A 26,256-nucleotide genomic window follows, 5' to 3' on the forward strand; every position below is an offset into this window, starting at 1 on the left:
TACTCCAGAGTTCACTGACACAGTGTGTGTGTGTGTGTGTGAGAGAGAGAGACCTGGGCGATATGGACAAATAGTATTATCGCGATAAATGTAACTATTTTGCTCAATAACAACAAATCAACAATACATGTCTTTGTTTTAAATGGACAGTTACTTTACATTAGCAGCAGGACTATAGATACATGTTATAATGGACAGGTACTTTACATTAGCAGCAGGACTATAGATACATGTTATAATGGACAGGTACTTTACATTAGCAGCAGGACTATAGATACATGTTATAATGGACAGGTACTTTACATTAGCAGCAGGACTATAGATACATGTTATAATGGACAGGTACTTTACATTAGCAGCAGAGCTATAGATACATGTTATAATGGACAGGTACTTTACATTAGCAGCAGGACTATAGATACATGTTATAATGGACAGGTACTTTACATTAGCTGCAGGACTATAGATACATGTTATAATGGACAGGTACTTTACATTAGCAGCAGAGCTATAGATACACGTTATAATGGACAGGTACTTTACATTAGCAGCAGGACTATAGATACACGTTATAATGGACAGGTACTTTACATTAGCAGCAGGACTATAGATACATGTTATAATGGACAGGTACTTTACATTAGCAGCAGGACTATAGATACATGTTATAATGGACAGGTACTTTACATTAGCAGCAGGACTATAGATACATGTTATAATGGACAGGTACTTTACATTAGCTGCAGGACTATAGATACATGTTATAATGGACAGGTACTTTACATTAGCAGCAGGGCTATAGATACATGTTATAATGGACAGGTACTTTACATTAGCAGCAGAGCTATAGATACATGTTATAATGGACAGGTACTTTACATTAGCAGCAGGACTATAGATACATGTTATAATGGACAGGTACTTTACATTAGCAGCAGGACTATAGATACATGTTATAATGGACAGGTACTTTACATTAGCAGCAGGACTATAGATACATGTTATAATGGACAGGTACTTTACATTAGCAGCAGGACTATAGATACATGTTATAATGGACAGGTACTTTACATTAGCAGCAGGGCTATAGATACATGTTATAATGGACAGGTACTTTACATTAGCAGCAGAGCTATAGATACATGTTATAATGGACAGGTACTTTACATTAGCAGCAGGACTATAGATACATGTTATAATGGACAGGTACTTTACATTAGCTGCAGGACTATAGATACATGTTATAATGGACAGGTACTTTACATTAGCAGCAGGGCTATAGATACATGTTATAATGGACAGGTACTTTACATTAGCAGCAGGACTATAGATACATGTTATAATGGACAGGTACTTTACATTAGCAGCAGGGCTATAGATACATGTTATAATGGACAGGTACTTTACATTAGCAGCAGAGCTATAGATACATGTTATAATGGACAGGTACTTTACATTAGCAGCAGGACTATAGATACATGTTATAATGGACAGGTACTTTACATTAGCAGCAGGACTATAGATACATGTTATAATGGACAGGTACTTTACATTAGCAGCAGGGCTATAGATACATGTTATAATGGACAGGTACTTTACATTAGCAGCAGAGCTATAGATACATGTTATAATGGACAGGTACTTTACATTAGCAGCAGGACTATAGATACATGTTATAATGGACAGGTACTTTACATTAGCAGCAGGACTATAGATACATGTTATAATGGACAGGTACTTTACATTAGCAGCAGGACTATAGATACATGTTGGAGATGGTAGTCTATAATTAAAACAGTCAGACAACTGAGATGGTAGTCTATAATTAAAACAGTCAGATAACTGAGATGGTAGTCTATAATTAAAACAGTCAGATAACTGAGATGGTAGTCTATAATTAAAACAGTAAGACAACAGAGATGGTAGTCTATAATTAAAAGTCAGACATTTCATTTAATGTAACCAGGAAATGCTATGATTTATATTTTGATGTGCAACCTGTAAACAGGATGTGTAATGATCAGATGTATTTTAGTCTCTTCAGACCTGTAGTCTATATGTACAGTAAATATAGCCTCCGCGGGCGCGCATCCCAACCACACTAACTACAGTCTACTCTGGTTGTACACATAAGATATCCTCACAGAGAGCTGTGACTCTCCTCTCTGTAACTAGGACAACAGTAGTTGTCTTTTTTCCAGCAACGGTCACATTTGTGCTTCTCAGAATGCTTCTCTCCCTCCTCCGTGCTTCTCTCCCTCCCCCGTGCTTCTCTCCCTCCTCCGTGCTTCTCTCCCTCCATCATGCTTCTCTCCCTCCCCCGTGCTTCTCTCCCTTTCCCGTGCTTCTCTCCCTTCCCCGTGCTTCTCTCCCTCCCCCGTGCTTCTCTCCCTCCCCCGTGCTTCTCTCCCTCCCCCCTGCTTCTCTCCCTCCCCCGTGCTTCTCTCCCTCCCCCGTGCTTCTCTCCCTCCCCCGTGCTTCTCTCCCTCCTCCGTGTCACAGTGTGGAGAGGGAGGGAGTCAGCAGCTTCTCTCCCTCCCCCATGCTTCTCCCTCCTCCATGCTTCTCTCAGCCGACAGCCAAACAGGGACAGGCTGATTCTTTCATAGCAGGAATAACCATAATGCATACTAGACTATTACTGCGGTTTTAGAACAATCTACAGGAACGTTGCGAAGCGAAAATGACAGACGGAAGCAGAAAGGCTTCGGTAAGAGGAAGGCATTGTCTGTGTCGGTAATTCAGTGGTTTATCGTCCCGGCTTCTAGTGAGAGTTTCTGGAGGAGCACTTTGTGACATCTTGCTGATGTAAAAAAAAGTCTTTAGAAATACATTTGATTTGAAAAACACAGAGAGAGAGAGTGTGAGAGAGAGTGAGAGAATGAGTGAGAGAGAGAGTGTGTGTGTGAGAGAGAGAGTGTGAGAGAGAGAGAGAGAGAGAGAGAGAGAGTGAGTGTGAGAGAGACAGAGAGAGAGTGAGAGTGAGTGTGTGAGAGAGAGAGTGAGTGTGAGAGAGACAAAGAGAGAGTGTGAGAGACAGAGAGAGTGAGTGTGAGAGAGACAGAGAGAGTGAGAGAGAGAGAGAGAGAGTGAGTGTGAGAGAGAGTGTGAGAGAGAGAGACAGAGAGAGAGTGAGAGAGTGTGTGAGAGAGAGAGAGAGTGAGTGTGTGAGAGAGAGAGAGAGAGAGAGAGAGTGTGAGAGAGACAGAGAGAGAGTGTGAGAGAGACAGAGAGTGAGTGTGGGAGAGACAGAGAGAGAGACAGAGAGAGAGAGAGACCAGACTCCTTTTTAAAGGTCAGTAATGATTGGCACAGTAATGCAGTGTTTCTGCAGGACCAGGGGCTGGCACTACCAACTACTGCTAGACAAATAGGACTGTGGTCAGTGGTGAAATGACTGGATAAAGAGGTGCTGGGTCGTGCTGAGGTCTTGGCTCTTCTGTACTGACAACATAACACAGTTACACTACACCACACCGTCATCAGTAACCACGCTTTATACGGTAAGAGTTACTCATTACTCCAAACGGACCAAGACTGGTGTCTTCAGAAAAGCATTTAAGTGTCTTATAAGGCATTTTAAAGAACATTATAATGCTTCATAGGTATATACATCATAGAAAGTCTTAACCAAATGTATAACTAAAAACGATCTGTCTAACACAGCCATACATTCAGTAGATATTTTTTGAGGAGCTGAGCCATACATTGTGTTATCAGTGTTGAGATCAGCCATACATTGTGTTATCAGTGTTGAGGAGATCAGCCAGCCATACATTGTGTTATCAGTGTTGAGGAGATCAGCCATACATATATTGTGTTATCAGTGTTGAGGAGATCAGCCATACATTGTGTTATCAGTGTTGAGGAGATCAGCCATACATTGTGTTATCAGTGTTGAGGAGATCAGCCATACATTGTGTTATCAGTGTTGAGGAGATCAGCCATACATTGTGTTATCAGTGTTGAGGAGATCAGCCATACATTGTGTTATCAGTGTTGAGGTGATCAGCCATACATTGTGTTATCAGTGTTGAGGAGATCAGCCATACATTGTGTTATCAGTGTTGAGGAGATCAGCCATACATTGTGTTATCAGTGTTGAGGAGATCAGCCATACATTGTGTTATCAGTGTTGAGATCAGCCAGCCATACATTGTGTTATCAGTGTTGAGGAGATCAGCCATACATTGTGTTATCAGTGTTGAGGAGATCAGCCATACATTGTTTTATCAGTGTTGAGGAGATCAGCCATACATTGTGTTATCAGTGTTGAGGAGATCAGCCATACATTGTGTTATCAGTGTTGAGATCAGCCAGCCAAACATTGTGTTATCAGTGTTGAGGAGATCAGCCATACATTGTGTTATCAGTGTTGAGGAGATCAGCCATACATTGTGTTATCAGTGTTGAGGAGATCAGCCATACATTGTGTTATCAGTGTTGAGGAGATCAGCCATACATTGTGTTATCAGCGTTGAGGAGATCAGCCATACATTGTGTTATCAGCGTTGAGGAGATCAGCCATACATTGTGTTATCAGCGTTGAGGAGATCAGCCATACATTGTGTTATCAGCGTTGAGGAGATCAGCCATACATTGTGTTATCAGCGTTGAGGAGATCAGCCATACATTGTGTTATCAGCGTTGAGGAGATCAGCCATACATTGTGTTATCAGCGTTGAGGAGATCAGCCATACATTGTGTTATACGCGTTGAGGAGATCAGCCATACATTGTGTTATCAGCGTTGAGGAGATCAGCCATACATTGTGTTATCAGCGTTGAGGAGATCAGCCATACATTGTGTTATCAGCGTTGAGGAGATCAGCCATACATTGTGTTATCAGCGTTGAGGAGATCAGCCATACATTGTGTTATCAGTGTTGAGGAGATCAGCCATACATTGTGTTATCAGTGTTGAGGAGATCAGCCATACATTGTGTTATCAGTGTTGAGGAGATCAGCCATACATTGTGTTATCAGTGTTGAGGAGATCAGCCATACATTGTGTTATCAGTGTTGAGGAGATCAGCCATACATTGTGTTATCAGTGTTGAGGTGATCAGCCATACATTGTGTTATCAGTGTTGAGGAGATCAGCCATACATTGTGTTATCAGTGTTGAGGAGATCAGCCATACATTGTGTTATCAGTGTTGAGGAGATCAGCCATACATTGTGTTATCAGTGTTGAGGAGATCAGCCATACATTGTGTTATCAGTGTTGAGGAGATCAGCCATACATTGTGTTATCAGTGTTGAGGTGATCAGCCATACATTGTGTTATCAGTGTTGAGGAGATCAGCCATACATTGTGTTATCAGTGTTGAGGAGATCAGCCATACATTGTGTTATCAGTGTTGAGGAGATCAGCCATACATTGTGTTATCAGTGTTGAGGAGATCAGCCATACATTGTGTTATCAGTGTTGAGGAGATCAGCCATACATTGTGTTATCAGTGTTGAGGTGATCAGCCATACATTGTGTTATCAGTGTTGAGGAGATCAGCCATACATTGTGTTATCAGTGTTGAGGAGATCAGCCATACATTGTGTTATCAGTGTTGAGGAGATCAGCCATACATTGTGTTATCAGTGTTGAGGTGATCAGCCATACATTGTGTTATCAGTGTTGAGGAGATCAGCCATACATTGTGTTATCAGTGTTGAGGAGATCAGCCATACATTGTGTTATCAGTGTTGAGGAGATCAGCCATACATTGTGTTATCAGTGTTGAGGAGATCAGCCATACATTGTGTTATCAGTGTTGAGGAGATCAGCCATACATTGTGTTATCAGTGTTGAGGTGATCAGCCATACATTGTGTTATCAGTGTTGAGGAGATCAGCCATACATTGTGTTATCAGTGTTGAGGAGATCAGCCATACATTGTGTTATCAGTGTTGAGGAGATCAGCCATACATTGTGTTATCAGTGTTGAGGAGATCAGCCATACATTGTGTTATCAGTGTTGGGAGATCAGCCATACATTGTGTTATCAGTGTTGAGGTGATCAGCCATACATTGTGTTATCAGTGTTGAGGAGATCAGCCATACATTGTGTTATCAGTGTTGAGGAGATCAGCCATACATTGTGTTATCAGTGTTGAGGAGATCAGCCATACATTGTGTTATCAGTGTTGAGGAGATCAGCCATACATTGTGTTATCAGTGTTGAGGAGATCAGCCATACATTGTGTTATCAGTGTTGAGGAGATCAGCCATACATTGTGTTATCAGTGTTGAGGAGATCAGCCATACATTGTGTTATCAGTGTTGAGGAGATCAGTGGTTCATCGTTACCAGCGTTGACCTCCAGCAGTCTCCTCTTCTTCTGCTGCTGTCTCTCCTGCTTCTCTCTCTCCGCCTTCTCCTTGGCCACCCACGCTCTCCTCTGCTTCTCCTCCGCCTCTCTCCTCCTCATGTTGTCCTTCAGCGCTTGCTGTGGGAGGGAAGAAAGAGAGAGGCAGAAGGAGAGAGAGGCAGAGAGAGAGAGATTTGTATATTATCTATTTCACTTGCTTTGGCAATGTAAACATATGTTTCCCATGCCAATAAAGCCCCTTGAATTGAAATGAAATTGAAATTCAGAGAGAGAAAGAGAGAGGAGAGAGATAAGAGAGAACAAAGTAATGATATGTGTGGCCCATCTCAGGCAGCTGCCAAACCTAGACATCTTTACCAGCCACCATTACAGGAAGACTACACAGTTCAGCTTCTTCTCCAACTCCCTCAGACAGCACACTAAGACAGGCTTCACTAAGACAGGCTTCACTAAGACAGGCTTCACTAAGACAGGCTTCACTAAGACAGGCTTCACTAAGACAGGCTTCAGACTCAGAGAGAGGGAGAGGCTGGGTTAGGAGAGAGGGAGGGGGAGAGAGGCTGGGTTAGGAGAGAGGGAGGGGGAGAGAGGCTGGGTTAGGAGAGAGGGAGGGAGGGAGGCTGGGTTAGGAGAGAGGGAGGGGGAGAGAGGCTGGGTTAGGAGAGAGGGAGGGAGGCTGGGTTAAGAGAGAGGGAGGGAGGGAGGCTGGGTTAGGAGAGAGGGAGGGGGAGAGAATGAGGCTGGGTTAGGAGAGAGGGAGGGAGGGAGGCTGGGTTAGGAGAGAGGGAGGGAGGGAGGCTGGGTTAGGAGAGAGGGAGGGGGAGAGAATGAGGCTGGGTTAGGAGAGAGGGAGGGAGGCTGGGTTAGGAGAGAGAGAGAGAGAGAGAGAGAGAGAGAGGGAGAGAGAGAGAGAGAGAGAGAGGCTGGGTTAGGAGAGAGGGAGGGAGGCTGGGTTAGGAGAGAGAGAGCGAGAGAGAGGCTGGGTTAGGAGAGAGGGAGGGGGAGAGAATGAGGCTGGGTTAGGAGAGAGGGAAGGAGGCTGGGTTAGGAGAGAGAGAGAGAGAGAGAGAGGCTGGGTTAGGAGAGAGAGAGAGAGGCTGGGTTAGGAGAGAGGGAGGGGGAGAGAATGAGGCTGGGTTAGGAGAGAGGGAGGGAGGGGGGCTGGGTTAGGAGAGAGGGAGGGAGAGAGGCTGGGTTAGGAGAGATAGAGAGGCTGGGTTAGGAGAGAGGGAGGGATAGAGAATGAGGCTGGTTAGGAGAGAGGGAGAGAGAGAGAAGAGGGGAGAGGGAGAGAAGGAGAGGGAGAGAATGAGGCTGGGTTAGGAGAGAGGGGGAGAGAATGAGGCTGGTTAGGAGAGAGGGAGAGAGAGAGGGAGAGAGAGGAGAATGAGAGAGAGAGAGAGAGAGAGAGAGAGGGAGAGAGGAGGATGAGAGAGAGAGGGAGAGAGAGAGAGGAGAATGAGAGAGAGAGAGAGAGAGAGAGAGGGAGAGAGGAGATGAGAGAGGGAGGGAGAGAGAGAGATGAGAGGGAGAGAGGAGGATGAGAGAGAGAGAGAGGAGAATGAGAGAGAGAGAGAGAGAGAGAGAGAGAGAGAGAGAGAGAGAGAGAGAGAGAGAGAGGAGGATGAGCCCTCATTATCCAGTGTTCTCTACTGTGTTCTGTGTCTGTTACGGACACTTAAGGATGTTCTAGAGAATGCCTGCACCCCAAATAGAACCCTATTCCCTATGTAGTGCACAACTTTTGACCAGGACCCATATGGCTGTAGTTAAAAGTAGTGCACTACGTAGGGAATAGGGTATATTTGGAATGCCCACTATGTGAGGTGAGAGTAGAGTATGTTGCATTTTCTCTCCTCTCTTCCATCTCAGACCATTAACATCTGGTGAGTCTTGTTAGGAATACATCATCCCATTACAGGACAGGAGAAGAGAGAGGAGAGGAGAGGAGAGAAGGAAGAGGAGAGGGGGAAGAGGAGAGAGGGAAGATGAGAGGGGGAAACGAGAGGTGAAGAGAGGGAAGAGGAGAGGGGGAGAGAGGAGAGAAGGAAGAGGAGAGGGGGAAGAGGAGAGAGGGAAGATGAGAGGGGGAGAGAGGAGAGGGGGAAGAGGAGAGGGGGAGAGAGGGGGTTAGGAGATAAGGAGAGAGGGAAGAGGAGATAAGAGGGAGAGAGGGAAGAGGAGAGGGGAGGAGAGGAGAGAAGGAAGAGGAGAGGGGGAAGAGGAGAGAGGAGGAGAGGAGAGAAGGAAGAGGAGAGGGGGAGAGAGGAGAGGGAAGAGGAGAGAGGGAAGAGGAGAGGGGGAGAGAGGGGGTTAGGAGAGAGGGAAGAGGAGATAAGAGGGAGAGAGGGAAGAGGAGAGGGGGAAAGGGAAGATGAGAGGGGGAGAGGCGAAGAGAGGGAAGAGGAGAGGGGGAGGGAGGAGAGAGGGAAGAGGAGAGGGGGAGGGAGGAGAGAGGGAAGAGGAGAGGGGGAGGGAGGAGAGAGGGAAGAGGAGAGGGGGTTAGGAGAGAGGGAAGAGGAGATAAGAGGGAGAGAGGGAAGAGGAGATGGGAGGAGAGGAGAGGGGGTTAGGAGAGGGAGAGAGGGAAGGGGAGATAAGAGGGAGAGAGGGAAGAGGAGAGGGGAGGAGAGGGGGTTAGGAGAGGGAGAGAGGGAGAGAGAGAAAAGGAGAGGGAGAGACACTCAGGCAACTAGAGTATCAACAAGCTTGAAAAACCTCTTCTGATCACAAAGGCAGCAATTCTCTATGTAATACTGGACCTGTACCTGTCTCTATGTAATACTGGACCTGGACCTGTCTCTATGTAATACTGGACCTGTCTCTATGTAATACTGGACCTGTACCTGTCTCTATGTAATACTGGACCTGGACCTGTCTCTATGTAATACTGGACCTGTACCTGTCTCTATGTAATACTGGACCTGTACCTGTCTCTATGTAATACTGGACCTGTCTCTATGTAATACTGGACCTGTACCTGTCTCTATGTAATACTGGACCTGGACCTGTCTCTATGTAATACTGGACCTGTCTCTATGTAATACTGGACCTGTACCTGTCTCTATGTAATACTGGACCTGGACCTGTCTCTATGTAATACTGGACCTGTACCTGTCTCTATGTAATACTGGACCTGGACCTGTCTCTATGTAATACTGGACCTGGACCTGTCTCTATGTAATACTGGACCTGGACCTGTCTCTATGTAATACTGGACCTGGACCTGTCTCTATGTAATACTGGACCTGGACCTGTCTCTATGTAATACTGGACCTGTACCTGTCTCTATGTAATACTGGACCTGGACCTGTCTCTATGTAATACTGGACCTGTACCTGTCTCTATGTAATACTGGACCTGGACCTGTCTCTATGTAATACTGGACCTGTACCTGTCTCTATGTAATACTGGACCTGTACCTGTCTCTATGTAATACTGGACCTGTACCTGTCTCTATGTAATACTGGACCTGTACCTGTCTCTATGTAATACTGGACCTGTACCTGTCTCTATGTAATACTGGACCTGGACCTGTCTCTATGTAATACTGGACCTGGACCTGTCTCTATGTAATACTGGACCTGGACCTGTCTCTATGTAATACTGGACCTGTACCTGTCTCTATGTAATACTGGACCTGGACCTGTCTCTATGTAATACTGGACCTGGACCTGTCTCTATGTAATACTGGACCTGTACCTGTCTCTATGTAATACTGGACCTGTACCTGTCTCTATGTAATACTGGACCTGACCTGTCTCTATGTAATACTGGACCTGGACCTGTCTCTATGTAATACTGGACCTGGACCTGTCTCTATGTAATACTGGACCTGGACCTGTCTCTATGTAATACTGGACCTGGACCTGTCTCTATGTAATACTGGACCTGGACCTGTCTCTATGTAATACTGGACCTGGACCTGTCTCTATGTAATACTGGACCTGTACCTGTCTCTATGTAATACTGGACCTGTACCTGTCTCTATGTAATACTGGACCTGGACCTGTCTCTATGTAATACTGGACCTGTACCTGTCTCTATGTAATACTGGACCTGGACCTGTCTCTATGTAATACTGGACCTGTACCTGTCTCTATGTAATACTGGACCTGGACCTGTCTCTATGTAATACTGGACCTGGACCTGTCTCTATGTAATACTGGACCTGGACCTGTCTCTATGTAATACTGGACCTGTCTCTATGTAATACTGGACCTGTACCTGTCTCTATGTAATACTGGACCTGTACCTGTCTCTATGTAATACTGGACCTGTCTCTATGTAATACTGGACCTGGACCTGTCTCTATGTAATACTGGACCTGGACCTGTCTCTATGTAATACTGGACCTGTACCTGTCTCTATGTAATACTGGACCTGTACCTGTCTCTATGTAATACTGGACCTGTCTCTATGTAATACTGGACCTGGACCTGTCTCTATGTAATACTGGACCTGGACCTGTCTCTATGTAATACTGGACCTGGACCTGTCTCTATGTAATACTGGATCTGGACCTGTCTCTATGTAATACTGGACCTGTACCTGTCTCTATGTAATACTGGACCTGGACCTGTCTCTATGTAATACTGGACCTGTACCTGTCTCTATGTAATACTGGACCTGTACCTGTCTCTATGTAATACTGGACCTGTACCTGTCTCTATGTAATACTGGACCTGGACCTGTCTCTATGTAATACTGGACCTGTACCTGTCTCTATGTAATACTGGACCTGTACCTGTCTCTATGTAATACTGGACCTGTACCTGTCTCTATGTAATACTGGACCTGTACCTGTCTCTATGTAATACTGGACCTGGACCTGTCTCTATGTAATACTGGACCTGTACCTGTCTCTATGTAATACTGGACCTGGACCTGTCTCTATGTAATACTGGACCTGTCTCTATGTAATACTGGACCTGGACCTGTATCTATGTAATACTGGACCTGGACCTGTCTCTATGTAATACTGGACCTGTACCTGTCTCTATGTAATACTGGACCTGTACCTGTCTCTATGTAATACTGGACCTGTCTCTATGTAATACTGGACCTGTACCTGTCTCTATGTAATACTGGACCTGGACCTGTCTCTATGTAATACTGGACCTGTACCTGTCTCTATGTAATACTGGACCTGTACCTGTCTCTATGTAATACTGGACCTGGACCTGTCTCTATGTAATACTGGACCTGTCTCTATGTAATACTGGACCTGGACCTGTCTCTATGTAATACTGGACCTGTACCTGTCTCTATGTAATACTGGACCTGTCTCTATGTAATACTGGACCTGTACCTGTCTCTATGTAATACTGGACCTGTACCTGTCTCTATGTAATACTGGACCTGTACCTGTCTCTATGTAATACTGGACCTGGACCTGTCTCTATGTAATACTGGACCTGGACCTGTGTCTATGTAATACTGGACCTGGACCTGTCTCTATGTAATACTGGACCTGTACCTGTCTCTATGTAATACTGGACCTGGACCTGTCTCTATGTAATACTGGACCTGGACCTGTCTCTATGTAATACTGGACCTGTACCTGTCTCTATGTAATACTGGACCTGTACCTGTCTCTATGTAATACTGGACCTGTACCTGTCTCTATGTAATACTGGACCTGGACCTGTCTCTATGTAATACTGGACCTGTACCTGTCTCTATGTAATACTGGACCTGGACCTGTCTCTATGTAATACTGGACCTGGACCTGTCTCTATGTAATACTGGACCTGTACCTGTCTCTATGTAATACTGGACCTGTACCTGTCTCTATGTAATACTGGACCTGTACCTGTCTCTATGTAATACTGGACCTGTCTCTATGTAATACTGGACCTGGACCTGTCTCTATGTAATACTGGACATGGACCTGTCTCTATGTAATACTGGACCTGTACCTGTCTCTATGTAATACTGGACATGGACCTGTCTCTATGTAATACTGGACCTGTACCTGTCTCTATGTAATACTGGACCTGGACCTGTCTCTATGTAATACTGGACCTGGACCTGTCTCTATGTAATACTGGACCTGTACCTGTCTCTATGTAATACTGGACCTGTACCTGTCTCTATGTAATACTGGACCTGTACTTGTCTCCATGTAATACTGGGCCTGGACCTGTCTCTATGTAATACTGGACCTGTACCTGTCTCTATGTAATACTGGACCTGGACCTGTCTCTATGTAATACTGGACCTGTACCTGTCTCTATGTAATACTGGACCTGGACCTGTCTCTATGTAATACTGGACCTGGACCTGTCTCTATGTAATACTGGACCTGTACCTGTCTCTATGTAATACTGGACCTGTACCTGTCTCTATGTAATACTGGACCTGTCTCTATGTAATACTGGACCTGTACCTGTCTCTATGTAATACTGGACCTGGACCTGTCTCTATGTAATACTGGACCTGTCTCTATGTAATACTGGACCTGTACCTGTCTCTATGTAATACTGGACCTGTCTCTATGTAATACTGGACCTGGACCTGTCTCTATGTAATACTGGACTTGGACCTGTCTCTATGTAATACTGGACCTGTACCTGTCTCTATGTAATACTGGACCTGTCTCTATGTAATACTGGACCTGTACCTGTCTCTATGTAATACTGGACCTGTACCTGTCTCTATGTAATACTGGACCTGGACCTGTCTCTATGTAATACTGGACCTGGACCTGTGTCTATGTAATACTGGACCTGTCTCTATTTAATACTGGACCTGTACCTGTCTCTATGTAATACTGGACCTGGACCTGTCTCTATGTAATACTGGACCTGGACCTGTCTCTATGTAATACTGGACCTGTACCTGTCTCTATGTAATACTGGACCTGTACCTGTCTCTATGTAATACTGGACCTGTCTCTATGTAATACTGGACCTGGACCTGTCTCTATGTAATACTGGACTTGGACCTGTCTCTATGTAATACTGGACCTGTACCTGTCTCTATGTAATACTGGACCTGTCTCTATGTAATACTGGACCTGTACCTGTCTCTATGTAATACTGGACCTGTACCTGTCTCTATGTAATACTGGACCTGTACCTGTCTCTATGTAATACTGGACCTGTCTCTATGTAATACTGGACCTGTACCTGTCTCTATGTAATACTGGACCTGGACCTGTCTCTATGTAATACTGGACCTGTACCTGTCTCTATGTAATACTGGACCTGTACCTGTCTCTATGTAATACTGGACCTGGACCTGTCTCTATGTAATACTGGACCTGTCTCTATGTAATACTGGACCTGTACCTGTCTCTATGTAATACTGGACCTGTACCTGTCTCTATGTAATACTGGACCTGTACCTGTCTCTATGTAATACTGGACCTGTACCTGTCTCTATGTAATACTGGACCTGTACCTGTCTCTATGTAATACTGGACCTGTCTCTATGTAATACTGGACCTGTCTCTATGTAATACTGGACCTGTACCTGTCTCTATGTAATACTGGACCTGTACCTGTCTCTATGTAATACTGGACCTGGACCTGTCTCTATGTAATACTGGACCTGGACCTGTCTCTATGTAATACTGGACCTGTACCTGTCTCTATGTAATACTGGACCTGTACCTGTCTCTATGTAATACTAGACCTGTACCTGTCTCTATGTAATACTGGACCTGTACCTGTCTCTATGTAATACTGGACCTGTACCTGTCTCTATGTAATACTGGACCTGGACCTGTCTCTATGTAATACTGGACCTGTACCTGTCTCTATGTAATACTGGACCTGGACCTGTCTCTATGTAATACTGGACCTGGACCTGTCTCTATGTAATACTGGACCTGTCTCTATGTAATACTGGACCTGGACCTGTCTCTATGTAATACTGGACCTGGACCTGTCTCTATGTAATACTGGACCTGTCTCTATGTAATACTGGACCTGTACCTGTCTCTATGTAATACTGGACCTGTACCTGTCTCTAAGTAATACTGGACCTGTACCTGTCTCTATGTAATACTGGACCTGTACCTGTCTCTATGTAATACTGGACCTGGACCTGTCTCTATGTAATACTGGACCTGTCTCTATGTAATACTGGACCTGTACCTGTCTCTATGTAATACTGGACCTGTACCTGTCTCTATGTAATACTGGACCTGGACCTGTCTCTATGTAATACTGGACCTGGACCTGTCTCTATGTAATACTGGACCTGGACCTGTCTCTATGTAATACTGGACCTGTACCTGTCTCTATGTAATACTGGACCTGGACCTGTCTCTATGTAATACTGGACCTGTACCTGTCTCTATGTAATACTGGACCTGTACCTGTCTCTATGTAATACTGGACCTGGACCTGTCTCTATGTAATACTGGACCTGTACCTGTCTCTATGTAATACTGGACCTGTACCTGTCTCTATGTAATACTGGACCTGGACCTGTCTCTATGTAATACTGGACCTGGACCTGTCTCTATGTAATACTGGACCTGGACCTGTCTCTATGTAATACTGGACCTGTACCTGTCTCTATGTAATACTGGACCTGTACCTGTCTCTATGTAATACTGGACCTGGACCTGTCTCTATGTAATACTGGACCTGTCTCTATGTAATACTGGACCTGGACCTGTCTCTATGTAATACTGGACCTGTACCTGTCTCTATGTAATACTGGACCTGGACCTGTCTCTATGTAATACTGGACCTGTCTCTATGTAATACTGGACCTGTACCTGTCTCTATGTAATACTGGACCTGTACCTGTCTCTATGTAATACTGGACCTGGACCTGTCTCTATGTAATACTGGACCTGGACCTGTCTCTATGTAATACTGGACCTGGACCTGTGTCTATGTAATACTGGACCTGTCTCTATTTAATACTGGACCTGTACCTGTCTCTATGTAATACTGGACCTGTCTCTATGTAATACTGGACCTGTACCTGTCTCTATGTAATACTGGACCTGTACCTGTCTCTATGTAATACTGGACCTGTACCTGTCTCTATGTAATACTGGACCTGTACCTGTCTCTATGTAATACTGGACCTGGACCTGTCTCTATGTAATACTGGACCTGGACCTGTCTCTATGTAATACTGGACCTGTCTCTATGTAATACTGGACCTGCACCTGTCTCTATGTAATACTGGACCTGGACCTGTCTCTATGTAATACTGGACCTGGACCTGTCTCTATGTAATACTGGACCTGTACCTGTCTCTATGTAATACTGGACCTGTACCTGTCTCTATGTAATACTGGACCTGGACCTGTCTCTATGTAATACTGGACCTGTACCTGTCTCTATGTAATACTGGACCTGGACCTGTCTCTATGTAATACTGGACCTGGACCTGTCTCTATGTAATACTGGACCTGTACCTGTCTCTATGTAATACTGGACCTGTCTCTATGTAATACTGGACCTGTACCTGTCTCTATGTAATACTGGACCTGGACCTGTCTCTATGTAATACTGGACCTGTCTCTATGTAATACTGGACCTGTACCTGTCTCTATGTAATACTGGACCTGTACCTGTCTCTATGTAATACTGGACCTGTCTCTATGTAATACTGGACCTGTACCTGTCTCTATGTAATACTGGACCTGACCTGTCTCTATGTAATACTGGACCTGTACCTGTCTCTATGTAATACTGGACCTGTACCTGTCTCTATGTAATACTGGACCTGGTCTCTATGTAATACTGGACCTGTACCTGTCTCTATGTAATACTGGACCTGTACCTGTCTCTATGTAACTGGACCTGGACCTGTCTCTATGTAATACTGGACCTGTACCTGTCTCTATGTAATACTGGACCTGTACCTGTCTCTATGTAATACTGGACCTGGACCTGTCTCTATGTAATACTGGACCTGGACCTGTCTCTATGTAATACTGGACCTGTACCTGTCTCTATGTAATACTGGACCTGGACCTGTCTCTATGTAATACTGGACCTGTACCTGTCTCTATGTAATACTGGACCTGGACCTGTCTCTATGTAATACTGGACCTGGACCTGTCTCTATGTAATACTGGACCTGGACCTGTCTCTATGTAATACTGGACCTGGACCTGTCTCTATGTAATACTGGACCTGGACCTGTCTCTATGTAATACTGGACCTGTACCTGTCTCTATGTAATACTGGACCTGTACCTGTCTCTATGTAATACTGGCCGACCTGTCTCTATGTAATACTGGACCTGTACCTGTCTCTATGTAATACTGGACCTGTACCTGTCTCTATGTAATACTGGACCTGTACCTGTCTCTATGTAATACTGGACCTGTACCTGTCTCTATGTAATACTGGACCTGGACCTGTCTCTATGTAATACTGGACCTGGACCTGTCTCTATGTAATACTGGACCTGTACCTGTCTCTATGTAATACTGGACCTGTACCTGTCTCTATGTAATACTGGACCTGGACCTGTCTCTATGTAATACTGGACCTGGACCTGTCTCTATGTAATACTGGACCTGTACCTGTCTCTATGTAATACTGGACCTGTCTCTATGTAATACTGGACCTGTACCTGTCTCTATGTAATACTGGACCTGGACCTGTCTCTATGTAATACTGGACCTGGACCTGTCTCTATGTAATACTGGACCTGTACCTGTCTCTATGTAATACTGGACCTGTACCTGTCTCTATGTAATACTGGACCTGTACCTGTCTCTATGTAATACTGGACCTGGACCTGTCTCTATGTAATACTGGACCTGGACCTGTCTCTATGTAATACTGGACCTGTACCTGTCTCTATGTAATACTGGACCTGTACCTGTCTCTATGTAATACTGGACCTGTACCTGTCTCTATGTAATACTGGACCTGGACCTGTCTCTATGTAATACTGGACCTGGACCTGTCTCTATGTAATACTGGACCTGTACCTGTCTCTATGTAATACTGGACCTGTACCTGTCTCTATGTAATACTGGACCTGTACCTGTCTCTATGTAATACTGGACCTGTACCTGTCTCTATGTAATACTGGACCTGTACCTGTCTCTATGTAATACTGGACCTGTACCTGTCTCTATGTAATACTGGACCTGGACCTGTCTCTATGTAATACTGGACCTGGACCTGTCTCTATGTAATACTGGACCTGTACCTGTCTCTATGTAATACTGGACCTGGACCTGTCTCTATGTAATACTGGACCTGTACCTGTCTCTATGTAATACTGGACCTGTACCTGTCTCTATGTAATACTGGACCTGTACCTGTCTCTATGTAATACTGGACCTGGACCTGTCTCTATGTAATACTGGACCTGTCTCTATGTAATACTGGACCTGTCTCTATGTAATACTGGACCTGTCTCTATGTAATACTGGACCTGTCTCTATGTAATACTGTACCTGTCTCTATGTAATACTGGACCTGTCTCTATGTAATACTGGACCTGTCTCTATGTAATACTGGACCTGGACCTGTCTCTATGTAATACTGGACCTGTCTTCTATGTAATACTGGACCTGTCTCTATGTAATACTGGACCTGTCTCTATGTAATACTGTACCTGTCTCTATGTAATACTGGACCTGGACCTGTCTCTATGTAATACTGTACCTGGACCTGTCTCTATGTAATACTGGACCTGTACCTGTCTCTATGTAATACTGGACCTGGACCTGTCTCTATGTAATACTGGACCTGTCTCTATATAATACTGGACCTGTCTCTATGTAATACCGGGTCAATATCTCAGAAACTTTAAAAAACAAAATGGAAGAAAACAATAATCACATAATACCGCTTGTTGTGGAAAGACATTTTTTAGCGTTCCTTTAAGCAATACAATATAATATCTCACAGTAAAGTCCATATCAGGTGGACTATCATACTTTATGGCAGAAGCAGCAGAGAAGACGAGTTCGCTGTGAGATGTCTGTGACCTGATGAGAACCAGAATGACAGGAAACATCTGTCTCACTGTCAGTGTCCCACTGCAGCCTGCCGCCTGTCACTCAGACACATAATACAGATGTCCCTCTCCGTTTTATCCCTGGTCTGCTCTAAGTGACACCTGACAGAGACCCAGCCAGACGACAACAGGTGGTCCAGCAGAACTCTGTCACATTTAGCTGTGTCTACCTCACTGTGGCAGGTACAAACACTCACAGGTGTGTTTGACTAGAGAGAGAGACAGAGGGTCAGTCAGAGAGACAGAGGGTCAGTCAGAGAGAGACAGAGGGTCAGTCAGAGAGACAGAGGGTCAGTCAGAGAGAGACAGAGGGTCAGTCAGAGAGACAGAGGGTCAGTCAGAGAGACAGAGGGTCAGTCAGAGAGAGACAGAGGGTCAGTCAGAGAGACAGAGGGTCAGTCAGAGAGACAGAGGGTCAGTCAGAGAGACAGAGGGTCAGTCAGAGAGACAGAGGGTCAGTCAGAGAGACAGAGGGTCAGTCAGAGAGACAGAGGGTCAGTCAGAGAGAGACAGAGGGTCAGTCAGAGAGAGACAGAGGGTCAGTCAGAGAGAGACAGAGGGTCAGTCAGAGAGACAGAGGGTCAGTCAGAGAGACAGAGGGTCAGTCAGAGAGACAGAGGGTCAGTCAGAGAGACAGAGGGTCAGTCAGAGAGACAGAGGGTCAGTCAGAGAGACAGAGGGTCAGTCAGAGAGACAGAGGGTCAGTCAGAGAGACAGAGGGTCAGTCAGAGAGAGACAGAGGGTCAGTCAGAGAGAGACAGAGGGTCAGTCAGAGAGACAGAGGGTCAGTCAGAGAGACAGGGGGTCAGTCAGAGAGACAGAGGGTCAGTCAGAGAGAGACAGAGGGTCAGTCAGAGAGACAGAGGGTCAGTCAGAGAGACAGAGGGTCAGTCAGAGAGACAGAGGGTCAGTCAGAGAGACAGAGGGTCAGTCAGAGAGACAGAGGGTCAGTCAGAGAGAGACAGAGGGTCAGTCAGAGAGACAGAGGGTCAGTCAGAGAGAGACAGAGGGTTAGTCAGAGAGACAGAGAGGGTCAGTCAGAGAGACAGAGGGTCAGTCAGAGAGAGACAGAGGGTCAGTCAGAGAGAGACAGAGGGTCAGTCAGAGAGACAGAGGGTCAGTCAGAGAGACAGAGGGTCAGTCAGAGAGACAGAGGGTCAGTCAGAGAGACAGAGGGTCAGTCAGAGAGACAGAGGGTCAGTGAGAGAGACAGAGGGTCAGTCAGAGAGACAGAGGGTCAGTCAGAGAGACAGAGGGTCAGTCAGAGAGACAGAGGGTCAGTCAGAGAGACAGAGGGTCAGTCAGAGAGACAGAGGGTCAGACAGAGAGAGACAGAGGGTCAGTCAGAGAGAGACAGAGGGTCAGTCAGAGAGACAGAGGGTCAGTCAGAGAGACAGAGGGTCAGTCAGAGAGACAGAGGGTCAGTCAGAGAGACAGAGAGGGTCAGTCAGAGAGAGACAGAGGGTCAGTCAGAGAGAGACAGAGGGTCAGTCAGAGAGACAGAGGGTCAGTCAGAGAGACAGAGGGTCAGTCAGAGAGAGACAGAGGGTCAGTCAGAGAGACAGAGGGTCAGTCAGAGAGACAGAGGGTCAGTCAGAGAGACAGAGGGTCAGTCAGAGAGACAGAGGGTCAGTCAGAGAGACAGAGGGTCAGTCAGAGAGAGACAGAGGGTCAGTCAGAGAGAGACAGAGGGTCAGTCAGAGAGACAGAGGGTCAGTCAGAGAGACAGAGGGTCAGTCAGAGAGACAGAGGGTCAGTCAGAGAGAGACAGAGGGTCAGTCAGAGAGACAGAGGGTCAGTCAGAGAGACAGAGGGTCAGTCAGAGAGACAGAGGGTCAGTCAGAGAGACAGAGGGTCAGTCAGAGAGAGACAGAGGGTCAGTCAGAGAGACAGAGGGTCAGTCAGAGAGAGACAGAGGGTTAGTCAGAGAGACAGAGAGGGTCAGTCAGAGAGACAGAGGGTCAGTCAGAGAGAGACAGAGGGTCAGTCAGAGAGAGACAGAGGGTCAGTCAGAGAGACAGAGGGTCAGTCAGAGAGACAGAGGGTCAGTCAGAGAGACAGAGGGTCAGTCAGAGAGACAGAGGGTCAGTCAGAGAGACAGAGGGTCAGTCAGAGAGACAGAGGGTCAGTGAGAGAGACAGAGGGTCAGTCAGAGAGACAGAGGGTCAGTCAGAGAGACAGAGGGTCAGTCAGAGAGACAGAGGGTCAGTCAGAGAGACAGAGGGTCAGACAGAGAGAGACAGAGGGTCAGTCAGAGAGAGACAGAGGGTCAGTCAGAGAGACAGAGGGTCAGTCAGAGAGACAGAGGGTCAGTCAGAGAGACAGAGAGGGTCAGTCAGAGAGAGACAGAGGGTCAGTCAGAGAGAGACAGAGGGTCAGTCAGAGAGACAGAGAGGGTCAGTCAGAGAGAGACAGAGGGTCAGTCAGAGAGAGACAGAGGGTCAGTCAGAGAGACAGAGGGTCAGTCAGAGAGACAGAGGGTCAGTCAGAGAGAGACAGAGGGTCAGTCAGAGAGACAGAGAGGGTCAGTCAGAGAGAGACAGAGGGTCAGTCAGAGAGACAGAGGGTCAGTCAGAGAGAGACAGAGGGTCAGTCAGAGAGACAGAGGGTCAGACAGAGAGCTTGCACCTGCTGGCTGCTGTCATTGTAATGTAAAGTCCCATCAGGACAGACAGCAGCAGGGGAGCAGCCCGAGGGAAACACCTGTCTGCTGAGGTTCAGTTCTGTGCAGGTTGCAGCTGCTGCTACTGTGTGTCTGTTGACGCGTGTGTGTGATGCTACTCCGTGGACGTGTGTGTGTGCGTGTGTGTGTGTGTGTGCGTGTGTGTGTGTGTGTGTGTGTGTGTGTGCATGCGTGGGCTTGTATTACTATCCTGTTGGAAACAATAAATCCCCCAAAGTCCCACATTTCCCATTATCCCACCAGGACAAAGGCTATTTTAGGGTTAGGGGTGGTAAGGTAAGGGTTAGGTTTAGGGGTTAAGGTAAGGGGGCTTAGGGGTTAAGGTAAGGGTTAGGGTTAGGGGTGGTAAGGGTAGGCAGGGGTGGTAGGGTGGGTTAGGGGTTAAGGTAAGGGTTAGGCTTAGGGGTTAAGGTAAGGGTTAGGGTTAGGGGTTAAGGTAAGGGTTAGGCTTAGGGGTTAAGGTAGGGAGGGGTTAGGGGGTTAGGGGTTAAGGTAAGGGGTTAGGTGGGTTAGGGGTTAAGGTAAGGGTTAGGTGGGTTAGGGGTTAAGGTAAGGGTTAGGGTTAGGGGTTAAGGTAAGGGTTAGGGTTAGGGGTGGTAAGGGTAGGAGGGTGGTAGGGTTAGGGGTTAAGGTAAGGGTTAGGTTTAGGGGTTAAGGTAGGAGGGTTAGGGGTTAAGGTAAGGGGGTTAGGGGTTAAGGTAGGAGGGGTTAAGGTAAGGGTTAGGGGTTAAGGTAAGGGGTTAAGGTAAGGGTTAGGGGTTAAGGTAAGGGTTAGGTTTAGGGTTAGGGGTTAAGGTAAGGGTTAGGTTTAGGGGTTAAGGTAAGGTTTAGGGTTAGGGGTTAAGGTAAGGGTTAGGTTTAGGGGTTAAGGTAAGGGTTAGGGGTTAAGGTAGGGAGGGGTGGTAGGGGGTTAGGGGTGGTAAGGTAGGAGGGGTTGGTAGGGTTAGGGGTTAAGGTAAGGGTTAGGTTTAGGGGTTAAGGTAAGGGTTAGGGGTTAAGGTAAGGGTTAGGGGTTAAGGTAAGGGTTAGGTTTAGGGGTTAAGGTAAGGGTTAGGTTTAGGGGTTAAGGTAAGGGTTAGGGGTTAAGGTAAGGGTTAGGGGTGGTAGGGGGGTTAAGGTAAGGGTTAGGCTTAGGGCTTAAGGTAAGGGTTAGGCTTAGGGGTTAAGGTAAGGGTTAGGGTTAGGGGTTAAGGTAAGGGTTAGGTTTAGGGGTTAAGGTAAGGGTTAGGGGTTAAGGTAAGGGTTAGGGTTAGGGGTTAAGGTAAGGTTTAGGTTTAGGGGTTAAGGTAAGGGTTAGGGGTTAAGGTAAGGGTTAGGTTTAGGGGTTAAGGTAAGGGTTAGGGGTTAAGGTAAGGGTTAGGGGTTAAGGTAAGGGTTAGGGTTAGGGGTTAAGGTAAGGGTTAGGGGTTAAGGTAAGGGGTTAGGGGTTAAGGGTTAGGGGTTAGGTGGGTTAGGGTTAGGGGTTAAGGTAAGGGTTAGGTTTAGGGGTTAAGGTAAGGGTTAGGGGTTAAGGTAAGGTTTAGGGTTAGGGGTTAAGGTAAGGGTTAGGTTTAGGGGTTAAGGTAAGGGTTAGGGGTTAAGGTAAGGGTTAGGTTTAGGGGTTATGGTAAGGGTTAGGGGTTAAGGTAAGGGTTAGGTTTAGGGGTTAAGGTAAGGGTTAGGGGTTAAGGTAAGGGTTAGGTTTAGGGGTTATGGTAAGGGTTAGGGGTTAAGGTAAGGGTTAGGTTTAGGGGTTAAGGTAAGGGTTAGGGGTTAAGGTAAGGGTTAGGGGTTAACCTGTTAGGGCTAGGGGGCAGCATTGACACGGCTGGATAAAAAACATACCCGATTTAATCTGGTTACCACTCCTACTCAGTAACTAGAATATGCATATACTTATTACATATGGATAGAAAACACCCTAAATTTTCTAAAACTGTTTGAATGGTGTCTGAGTATAACAGAACTCAAATGGCAGGTCAAAACCTGAGAGATTCCTTTACAGGAAGTGGCCTGTCTGACCATTTCTGGAACTTCTTTGCCATCTCTATCATTTACTAAGGATCTCTGCTCTAACGTGACACTTCCCACGTCGTCCATAGGCTCTCAGAGCCCGGGAAAAAAGAGAATGTCGTCATTCCAGCCCCAGGCTGAAACACATTATCGCCTTTCTCAAGTGGCCCATCAAGAGACACTAGCTTATGCGCGTGACCCCGACCGCCCCCGCCTTTGGGATTTTTTCCTCTGTTTGCCGAAAAGGAGATTCCCTGTCGGAATATTATCGCTTTTCTACGAGAAAAATGACGTAAAAATTGATTTTAAACAGCGGTTGACATGCTTCGACGTACGGCAATGGAATACTTTGAATTTTATTGTCAGGAATTGCGCCAAGCGCGCGACACTTCTTTACTATTTCGGATAGTGTCTGGAACGCACGAACAAAACGCCGCTATTCGGATATAACGATGGATTATTTTGGACCAAACCAACATTTGTTATTGAAGTAGACGTCCTGGGTGTGCATTCTGACGAAGACAACAAAAGGTAATGACATTTTTATAATAGTAAATATGATTATGGTGAGTGCTAAACTTGCCGGGTGTCTAAATAGCGAGCCCGTGATGCCTGGGCTATGTACTTAGAATATTGCAAAATGTGCTTTCACCAAAAAGCTATTTTAAAATCGGACATATCGAGTGCATAGAGGAGGTCTGTATCTATAATTCTTAAAATAATTGTTATGCTTTTTGTGAACGTTTATCGTGAGTAATTTAGTAAAATGTTAGCGAATTCCCCGTAAGTTTGCGGGGGGTATGCTAGTTCTGAACGTCACATGCTAATGTAAAAAGCTGGTTTTTGATATAAATATGAACTTGATTGAACAAAACATGCATGTATTGTATAACATAATGTCCTAGGGTTGTCATCTGATGAAGATCATCAAAGGTGAGTGCTGCATTTAGCTGTCTTCTGGGTTTTGGTGACATTATATGCTGGCTTGAAAAATGGGTGTCTGATTATTTCTGGCTTGGTACTCTGCTGACATAATCTAATGTTTTGCTTTCGTTGTAAAGCCTTTTTGAAATCGGACAGTGTGGTTAGATTAACGAGAGTCTTATCTTTAAATGGCTGTAAAATAGTCATATGTTTGAGAAATTGAAGTAATAGGATTTTGAAGATTTTGAAAATCGCGCCACAGGCTGGCAGTGGCTGTTACGTAGGTGGGACGAATTCGTCCCGCCGGTCCCATAGAGGTTAAGGTAAGGGTTAGGTTTAGGGGTTAAGGTAAGGGTTAGGTTTAGGGGTTAAGGTAAGGGTTAGGGGTTAAGGTAAGGGTTAGGTTTAGGGGTTAAGGTAAGGGTTAGGGGTTAAGGTAAGGGTTAGGGGTTAAGGTAAGGGTTAGGTTAAGGGGTTAAGGTAAGGGTTAGGTTTAGGGGTTATGGAAAATAAGGTTAGGATTTTGAACGGAAATCAATTTTAGGTCCCCACAAGGATAGGAAAACATATGCTCTCTGTGTGTGTGTGTGTGTGTGTGTGTGTGTCTGTGAGTGTATTAAAGCTATGGCCCAGTGGGGTCAGTGGAAACTCCATTATGAAGCTGGCTGAATAGTGTATTAAAGCTATGGCCCAGTGGGGTCAGTGGAAACTCCATTATGAAGCTGGCTGAATAGTGTATTAAAGCTATGGCCCAGTGGGGTCAGTGGAAACTCCATTATGAAGCTGGCTGAATAGTGTATTAAAGCTATGGCCCAGTGGGGTCAGTGGAACTCCATTATGAAGCTGGCTGAATAGTGTATTAAAGCTATGGCCCAGTGGGGTCAGTGGAAACTCCATTATGAAGCTGGCTGAATAGTGTATTAAAGCTATGGCCCAGTGGGGTCAGTGGAAACTCCATTATGAAGCTGGCTGAATAGTGTATTAAAGCTATGGCCCAGTGGGGTCAGTGGAAACTCCATTATGAAGCTGGCTGAATAGTGTATTACAGCTATGGCCCAGTGGGGTCAGGGGAAACTCCATTATGAAGCTGGCTGAATAGTGTATTAAAGCTATGGCCCAGTGGGGTCAGTGGAAACTCCATTATGAAGCTGGCTGAATAGTGTATTAAAGCTATGGCCCAGTGGGGTCAGTGGAAACTCCATTATGAAGCTGGCTGAATAGTGTATTAAAGCTATGGCCCAGTGGGGTCAGGGGAAACTCCATTATGAAGCTGGCTGAATAGTGTATTAAAGCTATGGCCCAGTGGGGTCAGTGGAAACTCCATTATGAAGCTGGCTGAATAGTGTATTAAAGCTATGGCCCAGTGGGGTCAGTGGAAACTCCATTATGAAGCTGGCTGAATAGTGTATTAAAGCTATGGCCCAGTGGGGTCAGTGGAAACTCCATTATGAAGCTGGCTGAACAGGAGGAGGTTCTCTATGATTTAATCCAGCTGCTATGATCGCCTCACTATTCAATACTGTGACACACACACACACACACACACACACACACACACACACACACACACACACACACGGCAGTGTAAAGATAATGTGTGTGTTCTGTAGGGTTCTACTTAGTAAGGAATGTGGACTCCTGCTGTGAGTCTTCAGCAGCTCATTCATTCAACTGGATGACGGTGATTTTATTTCTATTGTGAATCTATCAGATGTACCGTCATGTTTTAGCTGGGTAGAGAAGAAGACCATAGTTTATCTTGGTTAATACTGTATGTAGTGTTATTAGTAAAATAACTCCTTGTTGCAGTGATCTCCACTTGTTGTCTTTTCTATTAATGAAATCCGATGCAGTACATTCGGAAAGTATTCAGACCCCTTCTCAATGTAATCTATTTTAGAATAAGGCTGTAACGTAACAAAATGTGGAATAAGTGAAAGGGGTTGAATACTTTCCCAGAATGCACTGTACTAACAATGTCAACAGCCATTACGTCAAGGTTGATGACGCTGATGTTTGTGTTTTGACTCATTTGGTAAAGGAGGAATCTGAACCTATAGCACAATAGGGAAAGGAGATGCATTTCCTGCTTCTACATATGTCAAACAACAACATGAATACATATATATATATGTTGTGGCAAACCTCTTCAAAGTTAGGAGCGTTTGTCACACGTGGTGGAGAATGTGGGCAGTAGATTAACCGCTGGTTAGGTAGGAAAGAAAAATAAAGTTTAGTTAGCACTCCAAAGGGGAGGCAGGTTTTTATTTTTTGTGGCTTTGTTTGGTTAGGACAGTTTTTTCAGGAAAATGAGTATGGAGGGAGCCATACAGGCCCTGTTACAAGCGGCGGCCGCCCAACAAGAG

General features: G+C 45.6%; 1 protein-coding gene across 1 annotated transcript in view; it reads right to left on the minus strand.

The window, feature by feature from the left end:
* LOC106574944 (protein diaphanous homolog 3) overlaps positions 1 to 26,256 on the minus strand; it is a 676,792-nt gene that overhangs the window by 189,723 nt on the left and 460,813 nt on the right. The window contains exon 27 of the mRNA XM_082963180.1: positions 6,306 to 6,444. Coding sequence (XP_082819306.1) covers positions 6,306 to 6,444 — 139 coding nt within the window. The remainder of the gene's footprint in view (positions 1 to 6,305; positions 6,445 to 26,256) is intronic.

This window comes from Salmo salar, chromosome 16 (genome assembly GCF_965601325.2).
Source record: "Salmo salar chromosome 16, fSalSal1, whole genome shotgun sequence".
NCBI classification, from domain to species: domain Eukaryota; kingdom Metazoa; phylum Chordata; class Actinopteri; order Salmoniformes; family Salmonidae; genus Salmo; species Salmo salar.